The sequence below is a fragment of the Equus przewalskii genome, chromosome 10 (assembly GCF_037783145.1).
Source record: "Equus przewalskii isolate Varuska chromosome 10, EquPr2, whole genome shotgun sequence".
Lineage (NCBI taxonomy): Eukaryota > Metazoa > Chordata > Mammalia > Perissodactyla > Equidae > Equus > Equus przewalskii.
The window spans coordinates 5,040,733-5,066,058 of record NC_091840.1 but is presented as its reverse complement, the minus strand read 5'-3'; the positions used below and the strand labels follow the sequence as shown (position 1 = coordinate 5,066,058).

Here is a 25,326-nt window from a genome sequence, read left to right as displayed (position 1 = left end):
GGGTGCCCTGTGCCAGGCACGCGGGCACAAGGGAGGGCGGTGCCTGTCTGGCAGGGAGCTGGTCGGGGAAGAGATGCCAGCTGCCTGTGGTCCTTGCACCTGGGCTCGTTCCTTCCTCTCCCGCCCCCTGACCCCTGCTCCGTCTCAGCCTGCCATCCACCCAGGGACTCAAACAAGAAGTCTCTGTGTCATCCTTGACCTCTGCCCCCCCGGCATCCCAGGTCAACAGGTTGCCAAGATCTTGTGAACTCGCCCTCTCCCCGAATGGCCCTTGGTTGGGCTGCCCCATGGTCTTGGCCCCATCCTGGTCAGGCCTCGGAGTCTCTCTGGTCTCCACCCCTTCTCCCCACCGGAGGCTCCTCCCCATCCAGCAGCATTCAGTGTGCCTTTGCCAAGTCCCTCCTGTGCGCCAGGGACCGGGCGACGGGCTTGTCCACGTGATGACAAAACAGACCTGCTCATGGTCCTCTTGCATCACGACCCCTCGGTTCCCTCTGCTTGCAGGATCCGCTCCCCTCTAAACTGAGTCCCGTGTCCTGATGCCTCCCGGTGGGCCCAGACCCCCATCCAGCCTCTCCCTCCTGCTCCAAGGGCTCTGGCCACCCTGTGGGTCCCCGCTCCAGAATCGCCTTGCCCTCTCTCACCTCAGAGGTCGTTCTCTTTCCAGGGTAACGTGAACCTGACCTGTCACAGCCCTAAGCAGGCTGGCCTCGGGGATTTCTGTGTCCCCACGGCCACAGGCCGGATCCTGGCTGGGCGCTCTGTGGCGCATCGCAGGCAGGCGGGAAACACTCCTGAGCTGAGCTTGATAGGGGAAGTTTGGGGGTGTCAGCCAAAAGCAAGTTTAAAATAGCAATGTCAGCCTTCTTTCACCTTGGCTGAAGAGCAGCCTTTCTCTTTGCTTGCCTTCTGGGGAAGACGTTTACGGAGAATGCAACGTCTCCAAGGAGAGGGGGGAGGAGGAGCGGACCCCGTCCAACAGGGCAGCCGGGTGGCGCGTGGGCCTGTTCACATTGAAATCACTTAATTATTTAACACAAATGAAAAACGTGGTTCCTCAGTGCCACTGGCCACGTTGTGAGCGCTCAGCAGCCACACGTGGCTGTCGTGCAGAACAGAGCAGACATAGAACATTTACGTCAGCACAGCACGTTCTGTTGGGCAGCGCCGGTCTGGGTCATCGACCGACACACGGGGTCCTCCCAGCTGTAGTTTGTCCAGCGAGCAGTGGGCGCCCACCGCGCAGGCGGAAAGTCGGGCTCCCAGCGGGAAGTGAAAGACACCCTTTCTTCGGGGAGTTTCAGGATTCTGGGGAGAATTTAAACTCTGGGGCCCTGGGGAGACGAGGACGCCGACCCCCACCCCCCGGAGCCGCCTGCACTGCACGGGCTGCTGGGCCATCTTTAGGAACGAAGCGCCAGCTCGTGGCTCCGGCCTGGGTTGGGTGGCTGAGCGTGAGGCTGTTGGCGGTGGAATTCGGCCCTGTCTGGGCTGCTTCTCTCTGTTGTCTTGGTTTCCTTCCACACTGACCTGGAAGAACTCCCAAAGCAACAGGCCGGCCCGGGCTGTTCGCACCAGTAAACCCTGTAGCCGTCCCAAGGGCAGAGAGTAGCTGGATTGTGTTTATTTAGGAACAGCTGAAGCTCGAGGCACAATAAAAAGTGGAGAGAAGATTCCGAGAGGAATGCAGCAGGCCCAGGGCCTGGAATCCATCTTGCTCTGGGAGGCTGCAGGCAGCCAGACTGGGGCCGGCACTGGAGGGGCTCGGCCGGCTTCCCGCTCTGCTGGCAGGTCCAGTAGCCGCGGCCGCTGGAGGGTCGCTGGGAGGGGGCAGGGCTTGGAGCGCCTTTACTTTTAACTCAAGAAAGCAACTTCAGGGCTTGAGTCTGGGGACGAGCAGGAAATGAATGGAAAAGTCATTTTTTAAGGTGAGAGGTCGGGCGTCCCCTCTAGCTTGGAGCTGATTATGGAGGACTCAAGTGCCTGCATTAGGGGCCGGGGAGGTGACAGCGGCAGAGCATCTGAGCCCAGAGCCTCAGGACACGATTCCTCCTCCCCTGCCTCCTCACAGGCCCCTCCCCGGAGTGCGCACGGGGAGCAAGTCCGCGTCCATCCGTCAGACCCTTCCAGAGGCCCCTGCTCCAACGTCAGCGTCCCTGGAGCGCCTGCTCCCTCTTCTCAGCGGGGCCAGCCACAGCTCCTGGCCTGGTGGGGGAGTTCAGGGCACCCTGGGCACGCCTCTTGCTCTGGTGTCCCCTCCCAGCCAGATGCTGGGCACGCACATGGGCTTCGGATAAGGGAGCAGAGTGGCGTCTCTAAGGATAAAGCAGTCCTCACTCCTCCTCACCCTGCACCCCTCACTAGTGACGGTGACGTCAGAAAGAAGGTGGCCAGGAGAACGCAGATCTCGGCGCAGGTCTGCAGGGGCGAAGAACAGAGATACCACCTTGAGAACTGTCTGGAAGGGCCTATTGGACAGACCCCAGGACACGGGCAGGCTGGAGTGGCCTGGAGCTGGGGGTTCCTGCCTCTGGGACAGCAAGTGTTTTCCGAGGAAGCCAGCCCCTCCCTGGGGCTGCATTTACTGTGCTAATGTGCTGGGTGCATCGAAGGCAGGGATAAAGATTTACAGAAGCACAGAACCCTGACAGTGTTCTGGAGGATGGAGCCACGTGGGGAACCCACTTTGGGGATGTTGATCTGGCCTGGCGAGTTGCCACCGAGTGGCAGATGCTGGTGACGAGGCCGGCACTCAGCAGTCAGGGGTTGGCTGCCCCCTTCTCCCCCTGCCTGGCCTCACCCCACCTCTGCACCCGGGCTCTGAGTTGGCTCATGACTAACTTGGGCCTCATCAGAGCCAATATGTGCTGCCAGGTTTTCGGTTTCAAATTATCCCCCGCTTGGGCCAGAATGCTTGGATTTTTAGGCATGGCGGGGGAATGGACCTTGAGCCAAACTATGCTGGGGAAAAACCGAGGGTCAAAGCTGTGCTCAGCAGCTGCAGCAACCACAGCAATGAAATCCATCGTGCATGAGCTGGCGCCTGCAGGAGGTGGCCCGGATGGACAAGGCCCACCGCGGCCTGGCCCCTGGTCCTGTCTCACCCTACCGTTCCACCAGCTGGCGTGGGGCTGCAGCCTCGTGGGCCTGCTTGCCACAGCAAGAATTGGTGTTGGAGAGTCCCATGTGGCAGTAAAGGGGTTTCTTCTTTATTATGTTTTCTGTAGTTTCTACATTTAATACAATGAACATATATTACATTTATAATCGAAAAAGACCAATAAGGAATATTTTTTGAAAATCAGAAAAGAGATTAAATAAGAAAACCAAAAAACTTCCATGATTCTGGTTGTTCTAACTCAGTGTTGTTAGTGATTGATTTAATGAAATGTTTTAGGATGAAATATCATTAATGGAAAACGTTGTGCAGAGAACATTGACTCGTTAGTCTGTCTTCGGTGCCTGTATGAGTTTCCGGTGGCTGCTGTGACAAATTGCCACAAACTTGGTGGTTTAAAACAACAGAAATTGATTCTCTCAGGTTCTGGAGGCCAGAGACTGAAATCCAGGTGTCTGCAGGGCCTTGCTCCCTCCAAAAACTCTAAGGGACACTCTCGGTGCCTCTTCCAGCTTCTGGCTGCCAGCATTCCTTGGTTTGTGGCTGCATCACTCCACTCTTCACGTCTCTTCTACTCCATCTTCACGTCCCCTTCTCTGTACGTATGTCCCATCTGTCTCTGCCTCCCTCTTGTATGAGTGCATGTGACGGCCTTTAGGGGCACCCCGATAATCCAGCATCGTCTCCCCATCAGGATCCTTTACTTAAACCCATCTGCAACCACCCTTTCTCCAAATAAGGTCCCATCTACAGGTTCCAGGGAATAGAACGTGATGCCTTTGGTGGCCATTATTCAGCCTACGACAGTGCACGGGAGCCTCTGTCCCCGCCCCCCCCCACCCCAGCTTCCCTTCCCATGCAGGTTGCCTTTGGGGGCTGTCCTCCAGGCTCTGCTAGGGACCGGGGGCGGGCTAGTTGGTGTCTCCCAGAAGGGTAAAAATTGTATCCCCCACCCGCAGAAGATGCCCTTGCTGCCTAGGAGACTGTATTTGGGGTCCTTTCCCAGGCAGGAGGGCACTTTGAGGATGCCATCCAACAGAGAGTTGTGTGTGGGTCTTGTTGGTAAGGCGTGGCTCACATGGCCATGTGGAGCGGGGACTGCAAACTCAGAGGCCGCCTGCCCTGGCAAATAATGGACCTGAGCGAAGGGGCCGTGGGGACCAGAACAGACTGGAAAATTCAGCTGCGTCTAAAGGAGATAGCACTTGTCAACCCAGCCCCCTGTGGCAGGGCCTGAAGGCTCCGTGCAGCCGCGTGCCTTCCCTCTTCCAAGAGAAGTGGAAAATCTGGAGTTCTCGGAGATTGCCTAAGTGTCTAGCACTGGCACGAATACACATTTTCTTTAAACAGCCTGGAGCAAACAAAACCTTTTTCTGTGTCCCCAGCCACTGGCTGCCAGTTTGAGCCCTTGAGGTGAGTGAAGCTTAAAGAGCAGAGGAAATGCCCCCCAGTCCCCGAGCCTCAGCCCCCCAGCCTGACTCTGACCAGGTGCTGGGGGCCCCCGGGACGCCAGGTGAACAGCAGAACGTGGCACGGAGCCCCCAGCCCAGCAAGCCCCGTGTCCCCTCCCTGAGAGGCCTTGCGTCTGGGGAAGTCGGGGGTGAGGAGCCACGCTCCCTCCCAGGGGACAGCAGAGACTCACTGACTCATGAGTGTGTGGTCGGAATCTTCCAGGAAGTCTCCATCCCGCTCTCCCTCTCGGCTTGGGTGGGGACGGCCAGCTGCCTCTGTCACCGCAGGCTGACGGGACGCCGGGGCGTCTGCAGGGCGACTCCTCTGGGGTCCTCTGGGCAGGTGTTCCTGAGCTTCCTCCAGCCCAGTCGGAGTTCGGGTGGAGGGAAAGGGAGGCAGGCCTGCAGGACCTCGGCTTTTCAGACGCTGGAACCGAAGGGGCTCGGAGCATCGCGCGACGGGGGAAGCGAAAGACTTTGCAAGTCGCCAGGAATTTGACTCTGAGCGCTGGTTTCCAAGAGGCTAAGTTGAGCTTCTCCAAGTGGATATTAAAAAGGAGCAGCGACGCTGGCGGAGGGGCTGCAGGGGTGGGGACAAGGCCGCTGGAAGCCGAGCGGCACCTCTGAAGCCACCGCTGCCCAGCCCGGACGCCGGTCCTCGAGCGCGCCCGCCGGAGCACCCGGGGCTGCGGGAGTCCCTCGGGGCCCACCACCCGGCTCGCTCCGGCCTCTTCGTTTTTTATTCCTTTCCTTCGCTCCCTTTTCCCTCCCGATTCAGAGAGACAATGCTGCTTCAGTTTGGAGCGCGAACATATGATCAGCACATGGAAATGTGGTAATTTGGATGCATTCGTGATTGCAACAGATTGAAGAAATTAGACCAGACAAAGAGTGTTTTTGGAGGAGGAGGCAGCAAGAGGGAGGGCGGCGGGTGAGAAAGGGGAGGACGCCTCTGAAGGGGGACGCCGGCTGCCTGCTGCTAAATATATCCATAGTCATGGAGAGAGACCGGATCACAGGTAGGCCCCCCCCCATCCCCCGCGCTGCCCCGTGGCTCAGGGCTGTGCTGGTGCTTCGGGAAGGAAGCCCCCAGGAGGCACTGTCCTCATTTCTGTGGACATATTTCTTTTCCTTTGCACTGTTCCGAGGTCGTGGGAGGAAATATTCTGAAAGCTAAGCTTCACCAGCCCTGGCTTTGAGTTAAACCGGCTTCCCTGCCCCTCACTGTTCCTCTTTCATTTCCCAATGGGCCACTCTCGTGTCCTGAGACGACTGTGGATGCCGAGACCATGGGCGCCTCCGGGAAGGGGTGGGGGACCTGCGTCTGGCGCTCGGGTCTGGGGCGGCCGCATTCAGGACGCGGTTGGTGGTTGGTTTGTCCACCGTGTGGTTTGTTTTTTGGCTGCCAGCCCAAGTCTGTCTCCCAGGCCGCCTCGGCCTCCTCCCTGAAATAGCATTTTGGTGTCTTCCCGCCACTTGATTACAGGGCTGGAAGCTCCGGGTGCTCAGAGGAGACGTGCAATCGCGTGTTTGCGTGTGTGTGCGCACACACAGCAGAGAGAGCTTGTCCTGTTCCGCCGGAAGCTTGGGGGGCTTCATCAAGATGAATCCTGCCTGGGGAGGCAGTGTCATTAGGGTCCCGTCCTCACCTGGGAACCCCGCGACAGGGAGGGGCACAGTGACCATCGTCCACGACTACTGAGGGACATTTTAGGACAGAAAGATTAGCAGATGTGGGCTCTGCTCAGATCCTGGAGCAGAATCACTGTTTAAAACATCTGGATGTCATGTCAGGGCAAAGAGTGAGGGCAGATGGCTGGCTCTTAGGCTGGAGGGGCCTTACAGGTCCCTGGCCTGGCCCCTGCCCCCGGCGTGGGTCCAGCCTCTCAAAGACAGGCCAAGTGGTCCTTTGAGATGGCAGCCCCCAAGGAGCTCGGTGGGGAGGGGCAAGGATGACAAAGGAACAGGAAGGAGGCTGCCTTCTCGAGTCACCCCTGGGAGAAGATCCTCTTCCACGTCAGACTTCCTCAGCTCCTCCCACCAGGCATGCTGTGCTGTGACCGCGTCAGCGTCTGTCGTCATCGCGAGTAATTCCCATTCATTGCCGTGCCTGTCGCTGGCGGAGCACCCCTCGAGCTGGGTTCCGAGGTGCACCGTGCAGGCCTGAGGCTGCCTGAGGCATCAGCCTCGCTCTGCGCTTCAGGGCTTCCAAGCTGCCCCTGGGTCACAGGGAGGCTAAGAATGTCACCCCACAAGTGCCATCCGCCCTGGTTGGTTGTTTGCCACTGTGTGTGGGGGGCTCCCCAAGAGGCGAGGGAGAAGGAAGGCCCAGCTCAGAGCTTCCTGAAGCACAGCCCCTTGCCTGCTGCTCTGGGGGCTCATCGGATCCTGACGCAATGTCAGGACCGGTGGGGCAGCCCCTGGGAGGGGAGCTGCCGATGGGCCATGCGCACACCTCTGTGTGTATGTGTGCGAGCACACGCACGCCTGTGCTGCTGAGCACGCCCGAACGGGTGCAGAGGACGGACCGCGGGAGGCAGGGCAGCCATGGAGACCAGAGGAAGGCACGGCCGGGGAAGCTGCATCTCATTCATGTTTGAGCTCAGTGGGCCAGGTGGGGGTCGACGGGGTGCAGGGCCAGGGGTCCCTGTTCCCAGCCTGGCAGGCGCTGCAGGGTAGGGGACAATGAGAAGGACCCGTGTGGGCCGGGGAGGATGGTCGCTCCACCAGCCTGGCTGTCAGGGGCCTTCATGTTACAAATGACGTGGTACAAAGGCCGGGAGGGGTCCCTGGGGAGTGGAGAGTGAGGGCAGTGTCTTGGAACCTCCTGGGCTAACCAGACTTCAGGAGCTTTTCATGCACCGAACAAAACCGCCTTTGAAAATGGTCAGCTCTGCGCCTCTCGGCCACACTGAGCACTCGTCTCAGCTGAGCACAGCGTGGCAAGCGATGAAGTGGGGACCTGCTCTCAGGAAAAATTGCTGCTTTCTATGAAATTCTCCTTTGGATGCGTTTTCATTAGGGGAAAAAAAAGCTATTTCTTTCAAAACTCAGTTTGAAACTGGTTACAGACACGGACGATAATCCCAGAGCTGTTTCCCTAACGTGTTCCTCGTCGGACCGGAGCCCTGGTCTCTAGTTGTAACTCGGGCTTCCCCAGTCCCTGGGGAGCGAGTTCTGTCCTGTCCCGGCTGGGACCTGGAGCAAGTCCCTCTGTCCCCAGGGCCTCGGCTCCCTAACCTGTAGGGAGGGGGTGTTGGGCCAGCACACCCGAGGTGGCTCCCCTCGGCCCGTGGGCTCAGAGCCTGTTCTGGGGGCCCCTTCCTTTTCACGGACGACCCCTTTGTCTCACATAAGGCGGTAGTGACAGCTGTCACAGTCCCCACCTGCACCCCGGCTGGAGGTGAGGCTGGGGGCCGGGTTGCTGGGCGTGTGGAGGGGGGCCTGCCCGCCTGACGCCCCACCCGCCCACGTGCAGACATGGCTGTTGCTGCACGTGCCCCCCTGGTCTGGTGTTTGAGGCGTGTCCTGCTGGCTCTTGGCCGCTGCCCAGAGAGGGTTGGTGGGGAGTGGGGAGGTGTGCCCCCCTCGGAGAAGGGGCTTGGGGCAGGTGTGGGCGGCCACAGGATCCTGCGGGTCTGCTCCCCTCCCTCTCTGGGCACCACTGGCTCCTGCCTGGTTTGTGCGCCCACCCGCCTGGGGTCCTCTGCGCGGGCAGGCCCCCTCCGGGCCGTGTCAGCAGAGCCGGGTGAGTCATGGGGCAGTGACTGGCCGCTGAGACCCAGAAGGCAGCTCCTTCCAGCCAAGGATCGGCGTTCTTTCCCTTGTTCTGGACTGGCTTTGTGGCTTGTACAAATTAAGCAGTTTTATCTTGTTCCAAGCTCGCGTTTCAGCAGGGAGAGAATCTCCAGAAGGGAACTTTCCACTGGGGAGCTGTTCCTTAGCTCTGCTGGGCCGCGGGAGCCGGGGGACCGGCGTCGGGGGGGACTTGGGGGCAGGGGGATGGAACTCTCTGCTCGGCCTTGAACATCGAGTGGGCTGTAGCGTGGGGTGTAGGAGGGCCTGCCGCGCCGTCACTACTGTCTGCCCCTGGCTGGGCGTCCACCCCGCACAGTGGGGCCCGGAGCACTCACCCCGGACAGACCGGGCACTCTGTTCTTCTCAGGGGGTCCTGTGTCATGGTTGGGCAGGGAGCTGGACAGCCCCATGGGGGCAGGGCCTCAGTCCTCACCTGGCCCTCAATTCCCTGTCCTCGCTGGTCTCTGAGTTCCCAGGCACCTCTCACCGTGCGTGACCTGGAGGCCTGGAGGTGGTCATGGCTTCCTGGACCTGCTCTGCCCTCTCTGGCCTTACTTTCCTTGTTTCAAGATGAGAGGCTTGGCCCGGAGCCCTCCTGGCCTCTTCCTCTCCCCGCTCTGACCGCCGAGGGACTTGGTCCCCGCAGGCGTTTCTTAGGGCTGCTGTAACCAAGTACCACAGACTGGGCAGCATCCAACAGCAGCAGTGGGTCCTTGCCTGGCTCTGATCCAGAAGTCCCAAGTCCAGGGTCAGCAGGGTTGCTCCTCCTGGAGGCTCCAGGGAGAACCCGGGTCAGGCCTCGCTCGAGCTTCTGGTGGCTGCTGGTAACCCTTGGCTCGTGCTCATCACCCCAGCCTCCGCCTCTGAGGTCACGCAGCCTTCCTCTTCTGCGTCCCACATCTCCCGCTGCCTCTCTGGTAAGGACACTCATTGCTGGATCGAGGGCCCGCCTGGATAATCCAGGATGACTGAATCTCAAGGTCTTTAACCTAATTACATTTGCAAAGACCCTTTTTTCAAATAGGGCCACGTTCACAGGTTACAGGTGGACATGAATTTGGGGGGCCACCATTCAGCCCACTCCAGTCCCCACATATCCTGGCTGTACCCGATGATTCCGTGTCCCAGATCCCTCACTGTCCCACTGCGTCACTTACCCCGGATGAGGTGTGAGGAGCTCAGCCCCTGGGGAGTTCCAGGAGCTGGCCAGAGGTGGGCCCCACTCCTCTTCCAGGCCACCTCCTGCCTGGCTCTCCTGTGCCCCAGGCGGGCGTTCAGCTACCGCTGGGGGTGGGGGTGAGGCCGGGGTCAGGCCCTGCGGTCCGAGGCCCGAGGTCCAGTACCAGGGTCATCCCGCCTGATGAGGACCCCTTGCCTGCTGCCTTGTGATGTTTTTGACCCAAACTGGTCTGTCTGAATTGTTTTCTGATTAGAGGATTTATTTCTGCGTCAAGTCCTCCCAAGGAATGACATAAAGGTCTCATTGTTAGGCGTTAAAGAGTGGCCTTAAACAACTCTGCCCTCGGTCTGCCTCCTGCTCAGAGCTGGTCACCCCTTTTGCCTCCCTTCTAGTCCGGGCACAAAGCTCTGTCCTGAAGCCGCCCCCCAAACCCCTGTGCCCCCCAAACCCCTGTGCCTCCCAGACCCTCCGGCCCTGGTCTCGCCGTCACCACCCACACCCAGATTCCGGGATGGGCTCAGTGGGGGCTGCAGTCCCTCAAGGGCGGTCATGGGACCGGGGGGGTGGAGTGGGGGAGGGGGTTAACAGAGAAACTGGGGGGATTTCCTCTCAACAAGTGGCCGTGTTTGGAGAACTGTTCTGGGCCCAAGGCTGCAGCTTGACCTCAGGACAGAGAGCAGTGCCCGCTTCAGCTCCCGGAGCCCCTCTCTGCGTGACCTGCCTGGGGACCTTCTGTCCACACTTCTCCTTTTTAAGTTTTTTACGAACGAGGAAGCTGTGACTTGAGCAAAGCTGAATAAACAAAGCAACACACCCCTCAGAAATCAGCGAAGAGGCGCCGACTCTGAAACTTTGCTGTGAAAACCTTAACGTGCCTTTGGGCTGGGCGGATCTGTGGAGCAGATGCCGTGAGGGAGCCCTCGGCCTGCGGGAGGTGCGGCAGGAGCCCTCACACCCGGTGCTCCATCTCTTCTCACTTTCCAACTCTCCCTCCTCCGGCGAGTGTGAACCCTCTGTCTGTGTCCTCGCTTGGAGTTCATCTCCTGCCGTCACATCGCTGTTTGCAGGACCATTACGCTCGGCTTGAGCCAGTTCATTGGGTGACTATTAACGGAGGTCCTGGTATGTGCAGGTGCCCTCCTGGTCCTTGGCTGACAGTGAGAGACGAGGAAGATGCCGTCCCTGCTCCCTTGGGACTTACCATCTGAACTTGATATCAGGCAACTAGCTGATCAACACATCAATAGATGATTTTAGATGAAGGCTGTGATGAAGCAAAGAACAGGTGATGGGCTTGTCACTAGCTGTGTATATTTGTGTGTTTGGGGGGGGGATTAATGGATGCTGTCCCTGAGGAGGTGACAGTGAGCTGAAATTTACATGGCCAGAGGACCCGATCAGGCCACAGTCCAGAGGAAGAGTGTTCAGGCAGAGGGAACTGCAGGTGCAAAGGCCCTGAGGTTGGTTCATCATGAAGATGTGAGTGACTGACTATGTCGTTAGAGGAGGGAGGCAACCAGCAAGGCAGGCAGGGCCAGGTCAGGCTGCTATGGAGGCCCTGTGAGGTCTTGGCTTTTTTCTTGGTGTGAGGAGTAGAGGACCTGAGTGCCCTGTGGCTTGGGAGAATGGCCTGCGGCAGGCATGGAGAAGAAGCAGAGAGGCCTGGAGCAGGGAGGCTGTTGCAGGCGCTCTTTGAAGTTGGAGAGGGAGGGCCTCTGGTTGCTGGGTGGACATGGATGGATGAAGAGCCCACTGGGTGCACTCCTGTGGTGGCCAGCCCAGCCCTGCCCCGCCCCGCCCCTCCCTGCCCCGCGCTGGGGCTGCTGTCTTTAGGTGGGAGCACTTGCAGAGTCTGAGCCTGGAGGCCAAGGCTGTGGTTTGGTGCTGACTTGGCCGAGGGTAGGGCGTGGCCAATGGGGCCTTGTCTTGGGAAGGTGGCCCCAGGAGCGGGCAGCCTCCAGAGAGGAGCGCCAGCATTGGAGAAGGAAACACTGCTCTGGGCCCCCTTCTGTCAGGACCTGGGATCCTGAGTCTCTGGGTGGGGATGTCATGAGCCCCGTATGACACACACGTCTGCCTGTGCCCCACTCCAGGTGGTGGCCCCCATGTGCCTAGTGCATCTGAGGACCACCGTCCAGCCTACCGGCCCCTCTGAGCCTCAGGCTTCTCCCCAACTTTGGGCCCCTGATTCCAGGGGTTGGCGTGAAAATCCAGAATGTTCTCCACTTGCCCTCAGAGCTGGGGGTGAGTCCAAACCTGCTCCCATGATGGAGCAGTAGTCAAGGCTGGGGAGTTCTGGCCCGGTGCCTGGGGGAGGCGGCAGGAGAAATGGGGGTGTGGGGGCTGCAGAGCCCGTGCATCAGCCTGCAGGCCGCACGCTTGGGCTGTGGCCCCTCGCCCTCCGGCTCCTGCCCAGCTCCAGGGCCCACACGGACCCCCTGCGTCTCCTCCACGCGCCCGCCTCTGCATCCCTCTCTCTCCCGTGGAGCCTAGACTGGCCCTCCCAGCCACTCTCCCCGCCTCCTGCCTCTTCTTCAGACCGTCCATCGCTCCCCTGGGTTTGCTGTGTCCCCTCTGTGCCCGGGGGGAGGCAGGTGCAGGGAACTTGGGAGGCCCGCCGTTCCTGATCACCCGCATGTGCCCGGCGTCTCCCTCTCCTGCTCCTGGTGCTCGCTGGAGCCTGCAAGCGGCTCCTTCGCACAGAGCCTGGCCCGAGTCCCATCATGGAGCAGGGGCGGCGGGAAGGAGCCGCTCAGGGGCCCCAGCAGCTCCTCTGCCGGCTGTGGCCCCAGGGCTTGGATGTCAGGGAGGAGGGGTGATGGTGACATGGCTCATTGGTCAGGGACGGACACCCTCTGCTGCTGGGGTCGCCGGAGCTGCTCCAGCTCCAGCTCCAGGGGGTGCTCCTGGAGTTGCCCTCGGGCAGCCTGTCCTGGCTTCTTCCTCTGTGCCTTCCTGACAGTATTTCTGCTCACCCCGAGAGAGCTGGGTAGGACTCAGGGACAAAGCCTCTCCAGTAGGACAGTGGGTACCTGTGCACTCCACCCCACAGAGGGCGAAGCCCCGCTCGCTGCTCAGAGAGCGTGTTCCCTGACTGGCCGGCACCTGGTGGGGGTGGCACAGGTGTGGTTGTCCAGCAGCAGAAGGCACACCGCAGGGCCTGAGGCCTCGCCTTTTATGGCTTCGCTCCAGGCCCGTGTCCCTCCCCGTCCCTGCTGCCCCTGGTGTTCAAGCTGGGCGGCCCTCAGTGTGCACTTGGCCTCCCCCGACCCACCCAGCCCAGCCCCGGCCAGCTTCTCCCTCCAGCCTGGAAGTGGGTCCCAGCAGGGTCCAGGGGCCCTCTCCAGGTGGCGTATTCCATTCAAAGATGCAGGGCTCTCAGCCATGCCCGTGTGTCAGATGTCAGAGACATTATTACCTGATAATAACTAGAGAACTACAGCTTTAGAATGACTGACTTGAGCACATTTACAGGTTCGAGGGTCTTCAAGTGTCCTGATCCAGATGTCACTGTGTCCGAGGGAGAGAGGAAGGGGCTGGGGGTGACCGTGGGCCGGGGGGCTTATGCGCCACCAGAGAGGGGGTCTTGAGCTGTGCCTCTGTGATGTGTGTTTGAGGGTGGCCCGAGGAAGGCCCTGCAGCCCACACCGCCCCCTGGCTTGCAGAGGCAGGCAGGAGGGGAGGAGAATATGCACCCTGGGCGGGGAGCGGGCAGAGGGGCTGGGTTCTGGAGACACCGTCTTCCGTGAATCAGTGCCCCCAGGTTTACTGCAGTGAGGGGCGCCGTGGAGCCCTGGGAGCGAGGACGCGGATGCAAGGAGAGGAGTCGGGGTGCAGAAAGCCTGTCCTCCAGGAGGTGGCGGTACAGGCCCTCGAGAGCCCAGCCCGTCCTGGGCTTTCGTTTTCCGTGAATTTGTGGGGAGAGGCTGCCCTGGTGTAATTTCCACTCACTGTAGCCTGCGGGGGCGGGCAGGGGCAGCGGCAGGTGGAGACAATGGGAAACACCGTGGGGTCGGGAAGGCCCCTCCTCTGGCGCTGGGGCAGGGGCGCTGGGGACCTCACCGAGGACTCTGGGCCAGGCAGTGAGGTTTAGGAGGACATGGGGGAGGGTCTCTTGCCATCTCTTTTTTCTTCCCTATTTTTGGTTGACATGTCTCAGTCTCCTTTAAATTTTTCCAACTTTTACCATGAAGAATTTCAAACACACAGGAAGGATGAAAGAATTGTGGCGTGGACACTCGCTCGCCCACCCTGCCTGGCCCTGTGGCACCCAGCTAGCTCTGCTTCCGCACAAAGCTGGCCCTCCGTCCACTGACCGTCCGGCGGCTTTTCCAATGCTGCCCAAAGTGAGCTGCTGATATCGGCACACGTTACCTGTAGACACTTCAGCTTGCGTTTCACTGCCTGGTGTCCAGTATTTGTTTATGGTTCTTTTTCTTCCTTTGAGGTTAAGTGTGCACGTTGTGAAACACACAGATGTTAGGTGTACATCCTCTGAATTTGGGCACGTGCATACTCTGCACATCAGAACTCCTGTCAGGACGTCCCCCTCACTTCCACTCTCTGCCCCACCTCCCCGGGGGCATCCAAGGTTCTAAGTTTTTCCACTAGAGATTAATTTTGCCAATTTGAATTTTTTTGGGACCTGTCCGCGTCGCGACAGTTGCTGGTCGTCTGTTCCGTTTCTGCCGGGCAGTGTTCCTTCCGTGAACATTCCATGGCGTTTCAGCCATTCCTTTGATGGTCCCTGGCTCTTTCCATTTGGGGGCTCTTAGGAATAAAGTGCTGTGAGCCTTCTTGTACCAGTTTCTTTGGGTACATAGGCTTCCATTTCTTTTGTGTAAATACCGAGAAGTGAAATAGTTGGGCCAGAGGGTAGGCGTGTGTTTGGTTTTGTAGGAAGCTGCCAGGTTTTTTCCCAAAGTGGCTGTATCATTTTACACGCCCACCAGCAACGCACGAGAGTTCCGGTTGCTCCACATCCTCACCAGCATTTGGTGCTGTCACTCTGACAATTTAGTGATTCTGGTGGGCGCGTGGTGGCATCTCATTATGGTTTCAGTTTGCATTTGCCTGACGACTAAGGCTGTTGAACACATTTTTCATGTGCTTATTGCCTATTCATAGATTTTCCTTTGTGAAATGTCTTCAAATCCATTGTCCATTTTAAAATTGAGCTGCTTGGGGCTGGCCCGGTGGCCCAGTGGTTAAGTTTGCATGTTCCGTTTTGGTGGCCCGGGGTTCGCTGGTTCGGATGCCGGATCTGGACACAGCACCAATTGACAAGCCACGCTGTGGCACGCATCCCATGTATAAAGTAGAGGAAGATGGGTGCGGCTGTTAGCTCAGGGCCAGTCTTCCTCAGCAAAAAGAGGAGGATTGGTGGCAGATGTTAGCTCAGGGCTAATATTCCTCAAAAAAAAAAAAAAAATTGAGTTGCTTGACTTGTCCTTATTCTTTCTGGAGACTGGCCTTTTCTCAGATATGTGGATTGCAAATATTTTCCCCAGTCTATGGTTTGCCTAGTCATTTCTTCTTTTTTTTAATAGAAAGAGTAACTTTTATTTATTTATTTATTTTTTTGAGGAAGATTAGCCCTGAGCTAACTACTGCCAATCCTCCTCTTTTTGCTGAGGAAGACTGGCCCTGAGCTAACATCCCTGCCCATCTTCCTCTACTTTATACGTGGGACGCCTACCACAACATGGCTTGCCAAGCAGTGCCATGTCGGCTCCCGGGATCTGAACTGGTGAACCCCAGGCTGCCAAAGTGGAACATGCACCCTTAGCCACTGCGCCACCGGGCCGGCCCCATCCTATTCATTTCTTAATGGTATCTTTTGATGAGCAAAAGCTTGTAATTTTAATTTTGACGAATTCTAATTTAACAAATTTCTTTCTTTTTGGTTACTGCTGTGTTCTTTGTAAGAAAACTTTGCTTACCCACAAGTCGCAAAGATATTTTCAATGTTTTCTTCTAGAAGCTTTATAGTTATAGCTTTTATTTTATGTTTAGAAACCATCTTGGATTAATTTTTGTGTATGGTTGTGAGGTTAAGGCTCATTTTCTTCTTTTTTTCCTGTTTGGATATCCAGTTGTTCCAGCACCACTTGTTGAAAGGACATTCTTTACTCTATTGAATTACATTGTTACCTTTGTTGAAAATCAGTGGCCTGTGTGTGTGGGTCCAGTTCTGACTCTATCATGTTTTGTTGATACTTTGTCTATTCTTTGTCTCTACCACTGTCTGGATTAATGTGGCTTCACAATAAGTCTTGAAATAATATCCCCCAGTATATCTTAAACATTGCTTTGCGTGTTCTCGGTCCTTTGAATTTCCTTGTAAATTTTAGAAGTTGTGTGTCACCTTCTACAAAAATGCTGTGTGCAGTTTGATTGAGATTGCATTGAATCTATAGGTCAATTTAGGGAGAATTGACATTTTAAAAACATTGAGTTTGGGGCTGGCCAGGTGGTGTAATGGTTAGGTTCACGAGCTCCACTTCGGTGGCCCAGGGTTCTCGAGTTCAGATCCTGGGTGCAGACCTGCGCACCGATTGTCAGGCCATGCTGTGGCAGGCATGCCACATATAAAATAGAGGGAGATGGGCCCAGCTATTAGCTCAGGGCTAATCTTCCTCACCAAAAAAAAAAAAAGAAAAGAAAAAACATTGAGTCTTCTAATCTTATAAACATGGTATGTCTCCATTTTTAAAGATCTTTGTGTTTCTCTTATTTCTCTGATCTATACAGAATTACATTTTCTGTAGTTTTCAATGAAAAGATCTTCATGTCAATGTTAAATTTATTCCTATTTTATTTTTTGATGCTGCTGTAAATTGAATATATATTTTAAATTTCAATTTCAGTTGTTTGCTGTTAGATGTAAAAATGCAAGTGATTTTTGAATATAAATCTTACGTCCTATGACCTTGTCAAAGTCATTTATTATTCTAGTACTTGTTTTGTAGATATTTTATGGTTTACTAAGAGAATGACTAGGTCATGTGAAAATAGGCAGTTTTACTTTTCTCTTTCTGATCTTGATGCCTTTAATTTCTTTTTCTTGCCTTATTGCACTAGCTCGAATCCCAGTACAATATTGAATAGAAGTGGTGAGTGGACATCCTTGCCTTGAGCCAGAACTTATAACAGTTATATAGATTTTCCATATATGCCCTTTGTTAGACTGAGGAAATTCCTTTCTTTCTTTAATTTACTGGAATTTTTAACGTGAATGAGTGTTGACTTTGGTAAATGCTTTTTCTGTATCTGTTGAAGTGATCACTTTTTCTCCTTTACTCTATTACTGGGTGAACTACAATGATTGATTTTTGACTACTAAACCAAGCTTGCCTTCCTGGAGTAAGTCCCCCATGGTTATGACTTACCATCTCTTTTATGTATGGTTGGATTTGATTTGCCTAGTTTTGTGTTAAGGATCTTTTGTGTAGATTCATGAGGGATGTTGATGTGGTATTTTCTTTGTAGTTAGTTTTGATAATGTCTTTGTCAAGGTTATTTTGGCCTCATAAAATGAGTTTGGAAGTATCCCCTCCTCTCTATTTTTTATAAAAGTTTGCTTACGATTGTTCTCATGTCTCCCTTAAATGTTTGATAGAATTCATCAAGGAAGCTCTCTCTAGAATTTTGCTCTCAGAACGTCGTTTTTAAATGACAAATTAAGTATTTGTGTTAAATTGATTTAACATTTAGTTCAATATATTAAATTTGTTTAGCGTAGAGAGAGGGTTATTCAAACTTTTTTAGTTCCTCTTGTGTTGATTTTGGTAGGTTGTTTTTTGGAGGAATTTGTCCATTTCATGTAAGTTGTTGAATTTATTTGTATAAAGTTGTTCATCATATCCCTTTATTATTTTATAGACTTCCTGCGTTTGTAGGCATTATTTTAATGTCTGTAGGACCTTAGGGATAACCCTTCATTGCAGTGTTGGTAATTTGTGTTTCCCATTTCTTTCTCTCTTTCTCTCATCAGTCTAACTATGAGTTCAGTGATCCGTAGATCTTTTTTAAAAAAAAAAAACAACTTTTGGCTTTATGTTTTTCTATTTTCCATTTCCTTGATTTCTGCCTTTATCTTCATTACTTCCTTCCTTCTACTTACTTTGGTGTATCAGTTAGGGCCCAGGCAGGAAACAGAAACCACACCAGTCATTTAAACAGCAAAGTGTTGTAAGAAGAATTATTAACTGGTAAAGGTGCTTACCTACTACACGGGTAAATGAAGACCCTGAGGGACATAGAAACAGCAAATACAAGAAGCAGCTACTTTAGAAGAAAACATACAGGAAAGCTTCATAACGTTGCATTTGGCAATAACTTCTTGGATATGACGCCAAAAGCACAGGCAACAAAAGAAGAAATAGATAAATTGGGCTTTTTCCCAATTAAAAACTTTTGTGCATCAAAAGACACTGTCAACAGAGTGCAAAGGCAATCCACGTAATGGGAAAAAATCCTTGAAAATCATGTATTTGAAAAGAGTTTTTTTTTAAGATTTTATTATTTTTCCTTTTTCACCCCAAAGCCCCCCGGTACGTAGTTGTGTATTTTTAGTTGTGAGTCCCTCTAGTTGTGGCACATGGAACGCCGCCTCGGCATGGCCTGATGAGCGGTGCCATGTCCGCACCCAGGATCCGAACCGGTGAAACCCTGGGCAGCTAAAGCGGAGTGCACGAACCCAACCACTTGGCCACGGGGCCGGCCCCCTGAAAAGAGATTAATATCTAGAAATATATAAAGAACTCCTACAACTCAATAACAAAAAAACCAAACAACTCAATTAAAAAATTGGCAAAGGACCTGAATAGACATTTCTCCAAAGAAGACATAGATGGCAATAAGCTCGTGAAAAGATGCTCAACGTCACTGATCTTTAGAGAAATGCAAATCCAAGCCACAATGAGATACCGCCTCATACTCATTAGGATGACTGTTATTTAAAAGAAAAAACACAGAACATAACATGCGTTGATGAGGATGTGGAGAAATTGGAAGCCTTGTGCGTTGCTGGTGGGAATGTAAAATGGTGTGGCCTCTGTGGAAAGCAGTATGATGGCTCCTCAAAAAATTAATCGTAGAATTACCGTATGATCCAGCAATCCCACTTCTAGTTGTAGCTCCCGAAGAATGAAGGCAGAGGCTGGGACGGGTGTGTGTCCGCTCTCATAGAAGGCAGGGGTCACAGGCTGGGGGAGGGATGGGGAGTTGCTGTCTGATGGGGACAGAGTTTCAGTTTGGGAAGATGACAAAGTTCTAGAGATGGATGGTGGTGATAGTTGCACAACAATGTGAATGGACTTAGTGTCACCGAAATGCATACCTAAAAATTGTTGAAATGGTAAATTTCATATTATGGATATTTTACCCCATGCACAAAAGAAGCAGCTCCTGCCTCTGGGGCCGAGGGAGAGGACGTGAGAGGAAGTGAAGGACTCGGGGAATCGTTCTGCTTGCTTCATCTCAGGTTCAGCCTGGATGGAGAGCACGTGGCTGCCACGGAAACCTGTGGCCTACGGCAGGCAAGGAAGTTCTTGCCAGAGGATGGAGTGGGTCTGTAGGAGCAGCTTATTGGGTGGCAGAGAAACTTCTGGAGGGCGTGGGCAGGTTGGAGCTGGTCCACAGGAACTCCCCACCAGGCGTCCGAGAAGTGGGCTGAGGGGCTGGGGGGCTGGAGCTGGTCCGCGGGAAGGGGCCTTCTGGGGTGCTGGAGAAACTCGGTGAAGAGACGGCACCACGGGCTCCTGCCACTGGCAGCCGTGTGTGGGGAGGAGCCAGGAGGAGACGCCCGTCCCCTGCCACAGGGGAAGCCTCCCTTTCTCTCTCTTCCAGCGCTGGGTGTGCGGCTGTGTGCGTGCAGAGGAAATGATTCACACCCAAGTGCAAAGGTGGGGGTGGGAGCAGGCAGCGCAAGGGTTAAAGCAGCCCAGAGGAGGAAGCCGTGGGGGTGGGAAGAGGAGGGGCTGTGGGTCCCAGGAGAGGCTGCAGCTCCTGCAGGGCAGAGGGAGCATGGGAATGCGCTACCCAGGCTTCCACCACGTCCCTGGAGTCCAGTCTGGTTTCACGAGGCCCAGGTCCTTCGAGGTGAAAGAAAAGGAAGGCCTTCCCTCTCTGGGGCGTGTGTGTGCGTGTGCACTCGCGCGTGTGTGCACAGCTCTCATTTTCCATGTTTCTGTCTTCCTGAGCACCAGAAGGAATTTCCGTGAGCCTCTCCACCCTTCCCCAGCCTGCACGTGGAGGGACACGCACACACATGCGCACGCACACACACACACACACTCAGGGGCGAACACTCCTGTGGTTTGTACCTTGGTCTGGCAGGAAACCGGACTCTGGGAAACTTCAGGCCCCACCTTTGGCACAAAACCATGTTTTTTGTTGCTGTTCATTCAAGGGAACAGAAAGTGGGGGTGGGGTGGGCACAATGTAGGCTCAGAAGAGCAGATTTTGCCCAAAGTGTCCTGCGCAGTTGAGGGCCTGCCCTGGTGGCTTATGTCCCAAGCTCTGCAGGGCTCAGGAGACACTTCTGTGCCCCAGGGTGCCTCTCAAGTCAGGATGGCCCTTCTCCTGGAGTCCGAGGCCAAGGTCAGAGAGCCCAGTGCGTTGCCACTGGAAGGAGCCTCGGCCCTCCTGTGGCAAGCGGCTGAATGCAAGTGGCTGATGAAGTTGCCTGGGTGACCTGTTAAAATGTAGGTTCCGGGCCTCCCTCAGGGCCGTTGGGTCAGAGGAAGTGCAGGAAGGGCACTGAGCTGCTGAGAGTGACGGGGAGAGGTGGCCACCAGGACCTTGGGAGGCCCCCCACACCAGGCGGCTGCCGAGCGGCGAGGCTGCCCTCCCCAGGACGTGGGAAGATCCACGGAGGCTTGCTGACCGGAGCCGGGGTGAGCAGCCGTGTGACCCTGCTGATGAGACAGAATGACAGATGCAGATGCTGGCTGCAGTACCAGGGGACACACTGAGCCACTGGGCCACCCTTGCACAGGCCCTGGACTGCGCAACAAATGGCCACGGCTGGGGGCTCAGACAGCAGAAGTCTGCTCTCTCACAGTTCTGGAGGCTCTGAGAAGTCAGGGGCGGTTCCTCTGGAGCCTCTGAGGGAGGGTCCTTTCCGTGCCGCTTCCTGGCTCCTGGTGGCTGCCGGCATTCCTTGGCCTATGGCTGCATCACCCCATTCTCTGCCTCCATCGCCACATGACCTCCTCCTGTGGGTCCCTGTGACCAAGTTGCCCCTCCTTTCTCTTATAAAGACACAGTGACTGGATTAGGGCCCATCCCAATTCAGGATGCCTCATCTTAACTTGCGTACATCTGCAAAGACCCGATTTCCAAATAAGGTTACATTCACAGGTTCTGGGCGTAAGGGCTGCACTTGTCTTTTTGGGGAGCGCAATTCAACCTCCGATAGCCCTGTCTGCAGAGGAGCGTCTCCTGGGCGCAGTCCTGAGGGAAGATGTGGATGGATAAGTGAGGACCCCAGGAGAGGGGCTGCAGGGCGAGAGGGCTTGAGACGAGTCAGAGACGGGACTGGAAGGGCGCTGGGCAGTTGCCTGGACAGGAGGCGCAGAAGAGCCACAGTCCCTGTCTCCAGGTAGGTGGAGGGTTGTCATGTACAAGAAGGAGAGGACTTATTTTGAGTTCCTCCAAAATACAAAACCACTACCGGGTACTTGGGAAAGTAGTAGAAACTGGAGTTTGACTTGTTACATAAAGCAGCGTTTTTCTCACAGGTTTCACTTTCTGAGTGGAGCAGGCTATTTTGCAAAGTAGTGAGTTCTCCATACCTGGAAGTATTCAAGCAGGGACTGTGCAGAGATTGTTCAAGAATGCTGTAGAAGGGACCTCTGAGGTTCCTGCCAATACCAGGCATCTGTTATTTTATGAGAATGTGAATTTCCAAGTGTAACGTTACTGGGAATAATCCTAAGACAGGGGCCCTCTGCCATCAGGCCCCACGCACTCTGCTTTGTCTTTAGGGTGGGGGATCAGGCCGGGCTTGATCCTACCACCCTTTTCCCCCCGATCTTTCTCTTTGGTTGCTCATTTTGACCAAAAAGTTCGCTGCCCCTGATTCCTATGGAAACAGAGCCTCAGCCCTGAGCACAGACCTTGTAATTAAGCACCGTGTCAGACGGGCGCTGGGTCAGCACGGGCAGACGGTCACATGCATGTATGCACACATGCCAGTGTGTTGCACGTGTGCATGCACAAACACGTGCACATGCACACAGGGACTTGAGGCAGCTGTAAGCAGGGAGGCAGCTCCGTCTAGGCCAAGACCCCAGGGGTCACTAGAGCAGTTCCAGCCTCAGCTGCGCGTCCTACTTCTAAGCGGCGATTCAGCAGTGACGGCTGTGGACGTTCAGGTATGCCGAGCTCTGTTCCTCAGGATGCAAGCGCCTGACGTCTGTCTTCCTTTTTTCTTATTTAGCAAACCTGTAGCGCTTGTTTTGGGCCAGGCCGTGTTCCAAGCACTTTATAAATATGAACGCGTTTTCATTCCATGACAGCCCTACAAGGCAGGTAGCGTTGTCCCTACTTTGTAGACGAGGAGACGGGCGTAGAAGGTACAGGGCCTCCCCAAGATCTGTCTCTCTCCCTTATGCACATACCCATTCGTACACACTCTGACACTCACACGCTCACTCGATGGTGGTTGTTTCTCCTCTGATGGGAGGTGGGTCTCCTGCCGGCCGGGGCCCTGGCCAGGGTGTGGGTCTCCCCTCGGCCCTGTTCTGCTGTGGGCACTGAGGGCCATTCTTACAGCCCGCTCCCTCCAGTCTGGCCCAGCTCTCAGGAACTGGATTTCCCCAAATGCCCAGCCCGGAGCCTCCCTTCCAGCTGGAGGGAGGGCTGAATGACCCCTGACTCCCTGGGGGTCACTGGTCAGGTTCAAACCCACTCCCACAAGCCCCTCCTGCCGCGTGGGGCCAGCTGCCAGGGGCCGAGGGCTTGCTCATGCGTGGAGGCACCCGGCAGCTGTCAGGGACGGAAACGACACTTGAGCCGATAATTTCTTCTCCCAGGGAGCTTTGGGAGAAGCAGCTGAGGGGACCTACCGGCCTCCTGCTGCCATTTTCTGCCCCTTAGGACGGCCATGGATAAATCGTCACTTGAGCATTTCCCACGGGGAGTGGAGGGTGGCCCAGGGCCTGATGTCACACATTTGTCAATGAGGAATCAATCCGGTCGTGTGTGGTGGGCTGCCTGACCCAGGCCGGTGCTAGGTGCCCACAGATGTATCTCACTGGGAACTGGTACGGGAGGCATGAGCACTGAAATTTACCAGGAAACTGAGGCTCAGAGACGTTGAGTAACTGGCCTGCACTCCACCAGCTAATAATTTAGCTGAGTCAGGATTTCTGTTCAGGGCTGTGAAGTGCCAAGAACCCAGTTCTTCCTATTACATCGGGCCCAGGATGGGATCAAGATGTCCTACACGAGCTGGATGGTCTGAATCATCTGTGCTGCTGAGCTCATTGTAGTTGCTCAAAAAAATTGCTGGATGAATGGGTCTCTGCTCCCCCATGGACCCGTGTGCCTGAGAGCTGATGGCTTTGGCCCAGATGCCTGTCTCTATCCCCTGGCCCAGACTCTCCCCTGGGGTGTGTGACCTTGAAAACGGTGGCCTTCCCCGGCCTGCCTGGGACCGCCTCTCTGATTGGCATCAGGAGAGCAGCTGGGGATTACCAGCGCTCTGTTGTTGGCAGGCTGTGCGCCAGATTCCCGGGCACGAACGTGTGATTGTCAGCCACATGTGTGCGGAGAGCTGCAAAGGCAGGGCTTGTGCAAACACGCCCCCTCCCCTGACCTCCACCACCAGCCCGTGCGTGGGTGGCTGCCAAGATTCTGCAACATTGGCTGATGGGGGGTCTTGCCTTGTGTCCTGGCCACTGTGGCTGTTCATTTGTGTCGCACAGCTGTGTGCAAAGAGCTTCAACGTGCGTGGACCGTGTGCACATCCGATGCTCTTTCTGCCCGGTGGGTGGAGACCTGCATCCCATATGCATCTGAAAGGCCTTCCACATGGAACCCATGTGAACACTGTGGAGGGTTTCACAGCGCTCAGGGCCTCTTGTTCCTGGGGCGAGGTTCTGAGTTTCCATCCTTAGAAGAAAACTAGCATCTGAATCTTCAAGCAACACAGGGTGGGGTCTCCCTGCTGGTGAGGACCTCCCTAGGCCTAGACCAGGACTCTCGGTTTGAGTGACCAGGCCCAGACTGCCCGCCGAGGTTCATCTGGGGGAAGCTGTGCTGCATCCTGGCCTCCTTTGCTCCTCCCCCCCACAGATATTTGTGAACGCCCGCCAGGTCAGTGCCACACGGCCTCTCCCGAGCATCGCAGGTACCTCACCCCTGGCCTGGCCTCCAGTCTGGCCCCCCAGGCCTTTAGAGCTTTCTGCAAGGGCCCAGAGCCACGGCCTCTGCTGCCCTTGAGCCTGTCTAGGTCCACATGGACGGACGTGCGAGTTGGATGGGTTGAGTTAGCGTCCCAGCAACTCCACTGGTACCTGGGGGCCTCGGCAGGCTCCTGTGCTCCCTGCGCCTCTGCTTCCCGTGGAGAAATGGGGCGACTGGAGAGCTACCTCGGGGGTTCTTGAGGATTACAGGAGGGCATAATGGAGCGAATAAGTGCAGCAGAGCACAGGCACAGCCCGCCTTCAGGAAAGCCCCCGCTCCTCCTGCGGTCTTCCCTCTGGTTCTTGTTTCTCCTCCCACGTCTGTTTCTCCTCCTCCCCCTCCTCCCTCTTCCCTTCTTCTCCTTCTCTTCCTCCCCCTCCTCCTCCTCCCCTCCTCCTTCTCTTCTTCCCCCTCTCCCTCCTCCATCTCCTCCTTCCCCTCCTCCATCTCCTCCTCCCCTTCCTCCTCCTTCTCCTCCTCCCCTTCCTCCTCCTCGCCCCTCCTCCTCCCCCTTCTCAGGACATTTGGGGGGGGCACCAGAGGGAGGCTGAAGAAGCTGTTGGCCAGACATCCAGAAGCGTCAGCTGGGTGGCAGGACCAGGCTGCTGGGGAGCACCTCTCTGGAGAGGAGGGGCTGCTGTTCACTCAGCATCTGTCCTGTGCGGAGAGCTGCGCCCAGAAGGGCAGGACGGAGAGCTGGCGTCTGGGCTGGCCCACACCACCTGTAGAATCCTGCAGGTCCAGGTGGGGAGAGGGTGGGCAGGATGGAGAAGCAGGGGGCTTTGAGCCTTTAAGGCGCTTGTGCTCAAGAAGCGTCCTTCTTGCAATCTGAGGAAGGGAACAAAGAAGGTACGTCCATACTCGCAGGGCTGTAATTCCGACACCTGCTCGATTTTGGGGTCTGCCCCTGCTCCAACAGCTGTCGTGGCTCCCTATTACCTCTCTCCTCCCTACCTTTATTATGCATATTATCAAACGTGCAGCCACGTTGGAAGCATTTTGTGGTGCACACCCGTATACCCACCACTTAAACTCAGACCTGTACTTTCCAGTTTCAGATACCCAAGGGAGCAAACAAAGCAGACCTTGGAAGAATTGGATTCTTCATTTTGCTTTAACTACATTGTCATGCCAGATGCTGCCAGGGGCTCAGTGCATAAAGCCAGGCCCCCTGCCCTGCCCTCAGGGAGCCCCCAGACCGGCAGGATTTCAGGCACACACTATATCAGTCAGAGCGCCGTCCAGCTGTGTAACAAAGACTAAAATGACAGGGGCTTAAGCAAGAGAGAAGTTCATTTTTCTTCCCCTTCTGAGTCCAAGTGTAAGCAGACGTGGTGGGCCAGGGTGGCAGGGACGCAGTT

The 25,326-nt window shown here is 55.6% G+C and overlaps 1 protein-coding gene and 1 long non-coding RNA gene across 5 annotated transcripts in view; one reads left to right on the top strand and one right to left on the bottom strand.

Annotated features, from left to right (window-relative positions):
• Nucleotides 1-25,326, top strand: part of SEPTIN9 (septin 9) — a 162,002-nt gene that overhangs the window by 20,494 nt on the left and 116,182 nt on the right. Inside the window, exon 1 of one of the 4 annotated variants that reach the window (XM_070559869.1) lies at nt 4,506-5,588. The exons of the other annotated variants lie outside the window; for them this stretch is intronic. Coding sequence (XP_070415970.1) covers nt 5,567-5,588 — 22 coding nt within the window. The 5' untranslated portion in view covers nt 4,506-5,566. Of the gene's footprint in view, nt 1-4,505; nt 5,589-25,326 lie in introns of those variants that run through there. 4 annotated transcript variants of the gene reach the window in all.
• Nucleotides 1,609-4,900, bottom strand: LOC139073822 (uncharacterized). Its single transcript, XR_011522870.1, has 2 exons — nt 4,761-4,900; nt 1,609-2,418 (listed from the first exon to the last, which is right to left on the bottom strand). It is a non-coding gene; the product is annotated as an uncharacterized lncRNA (long non-coding RNA).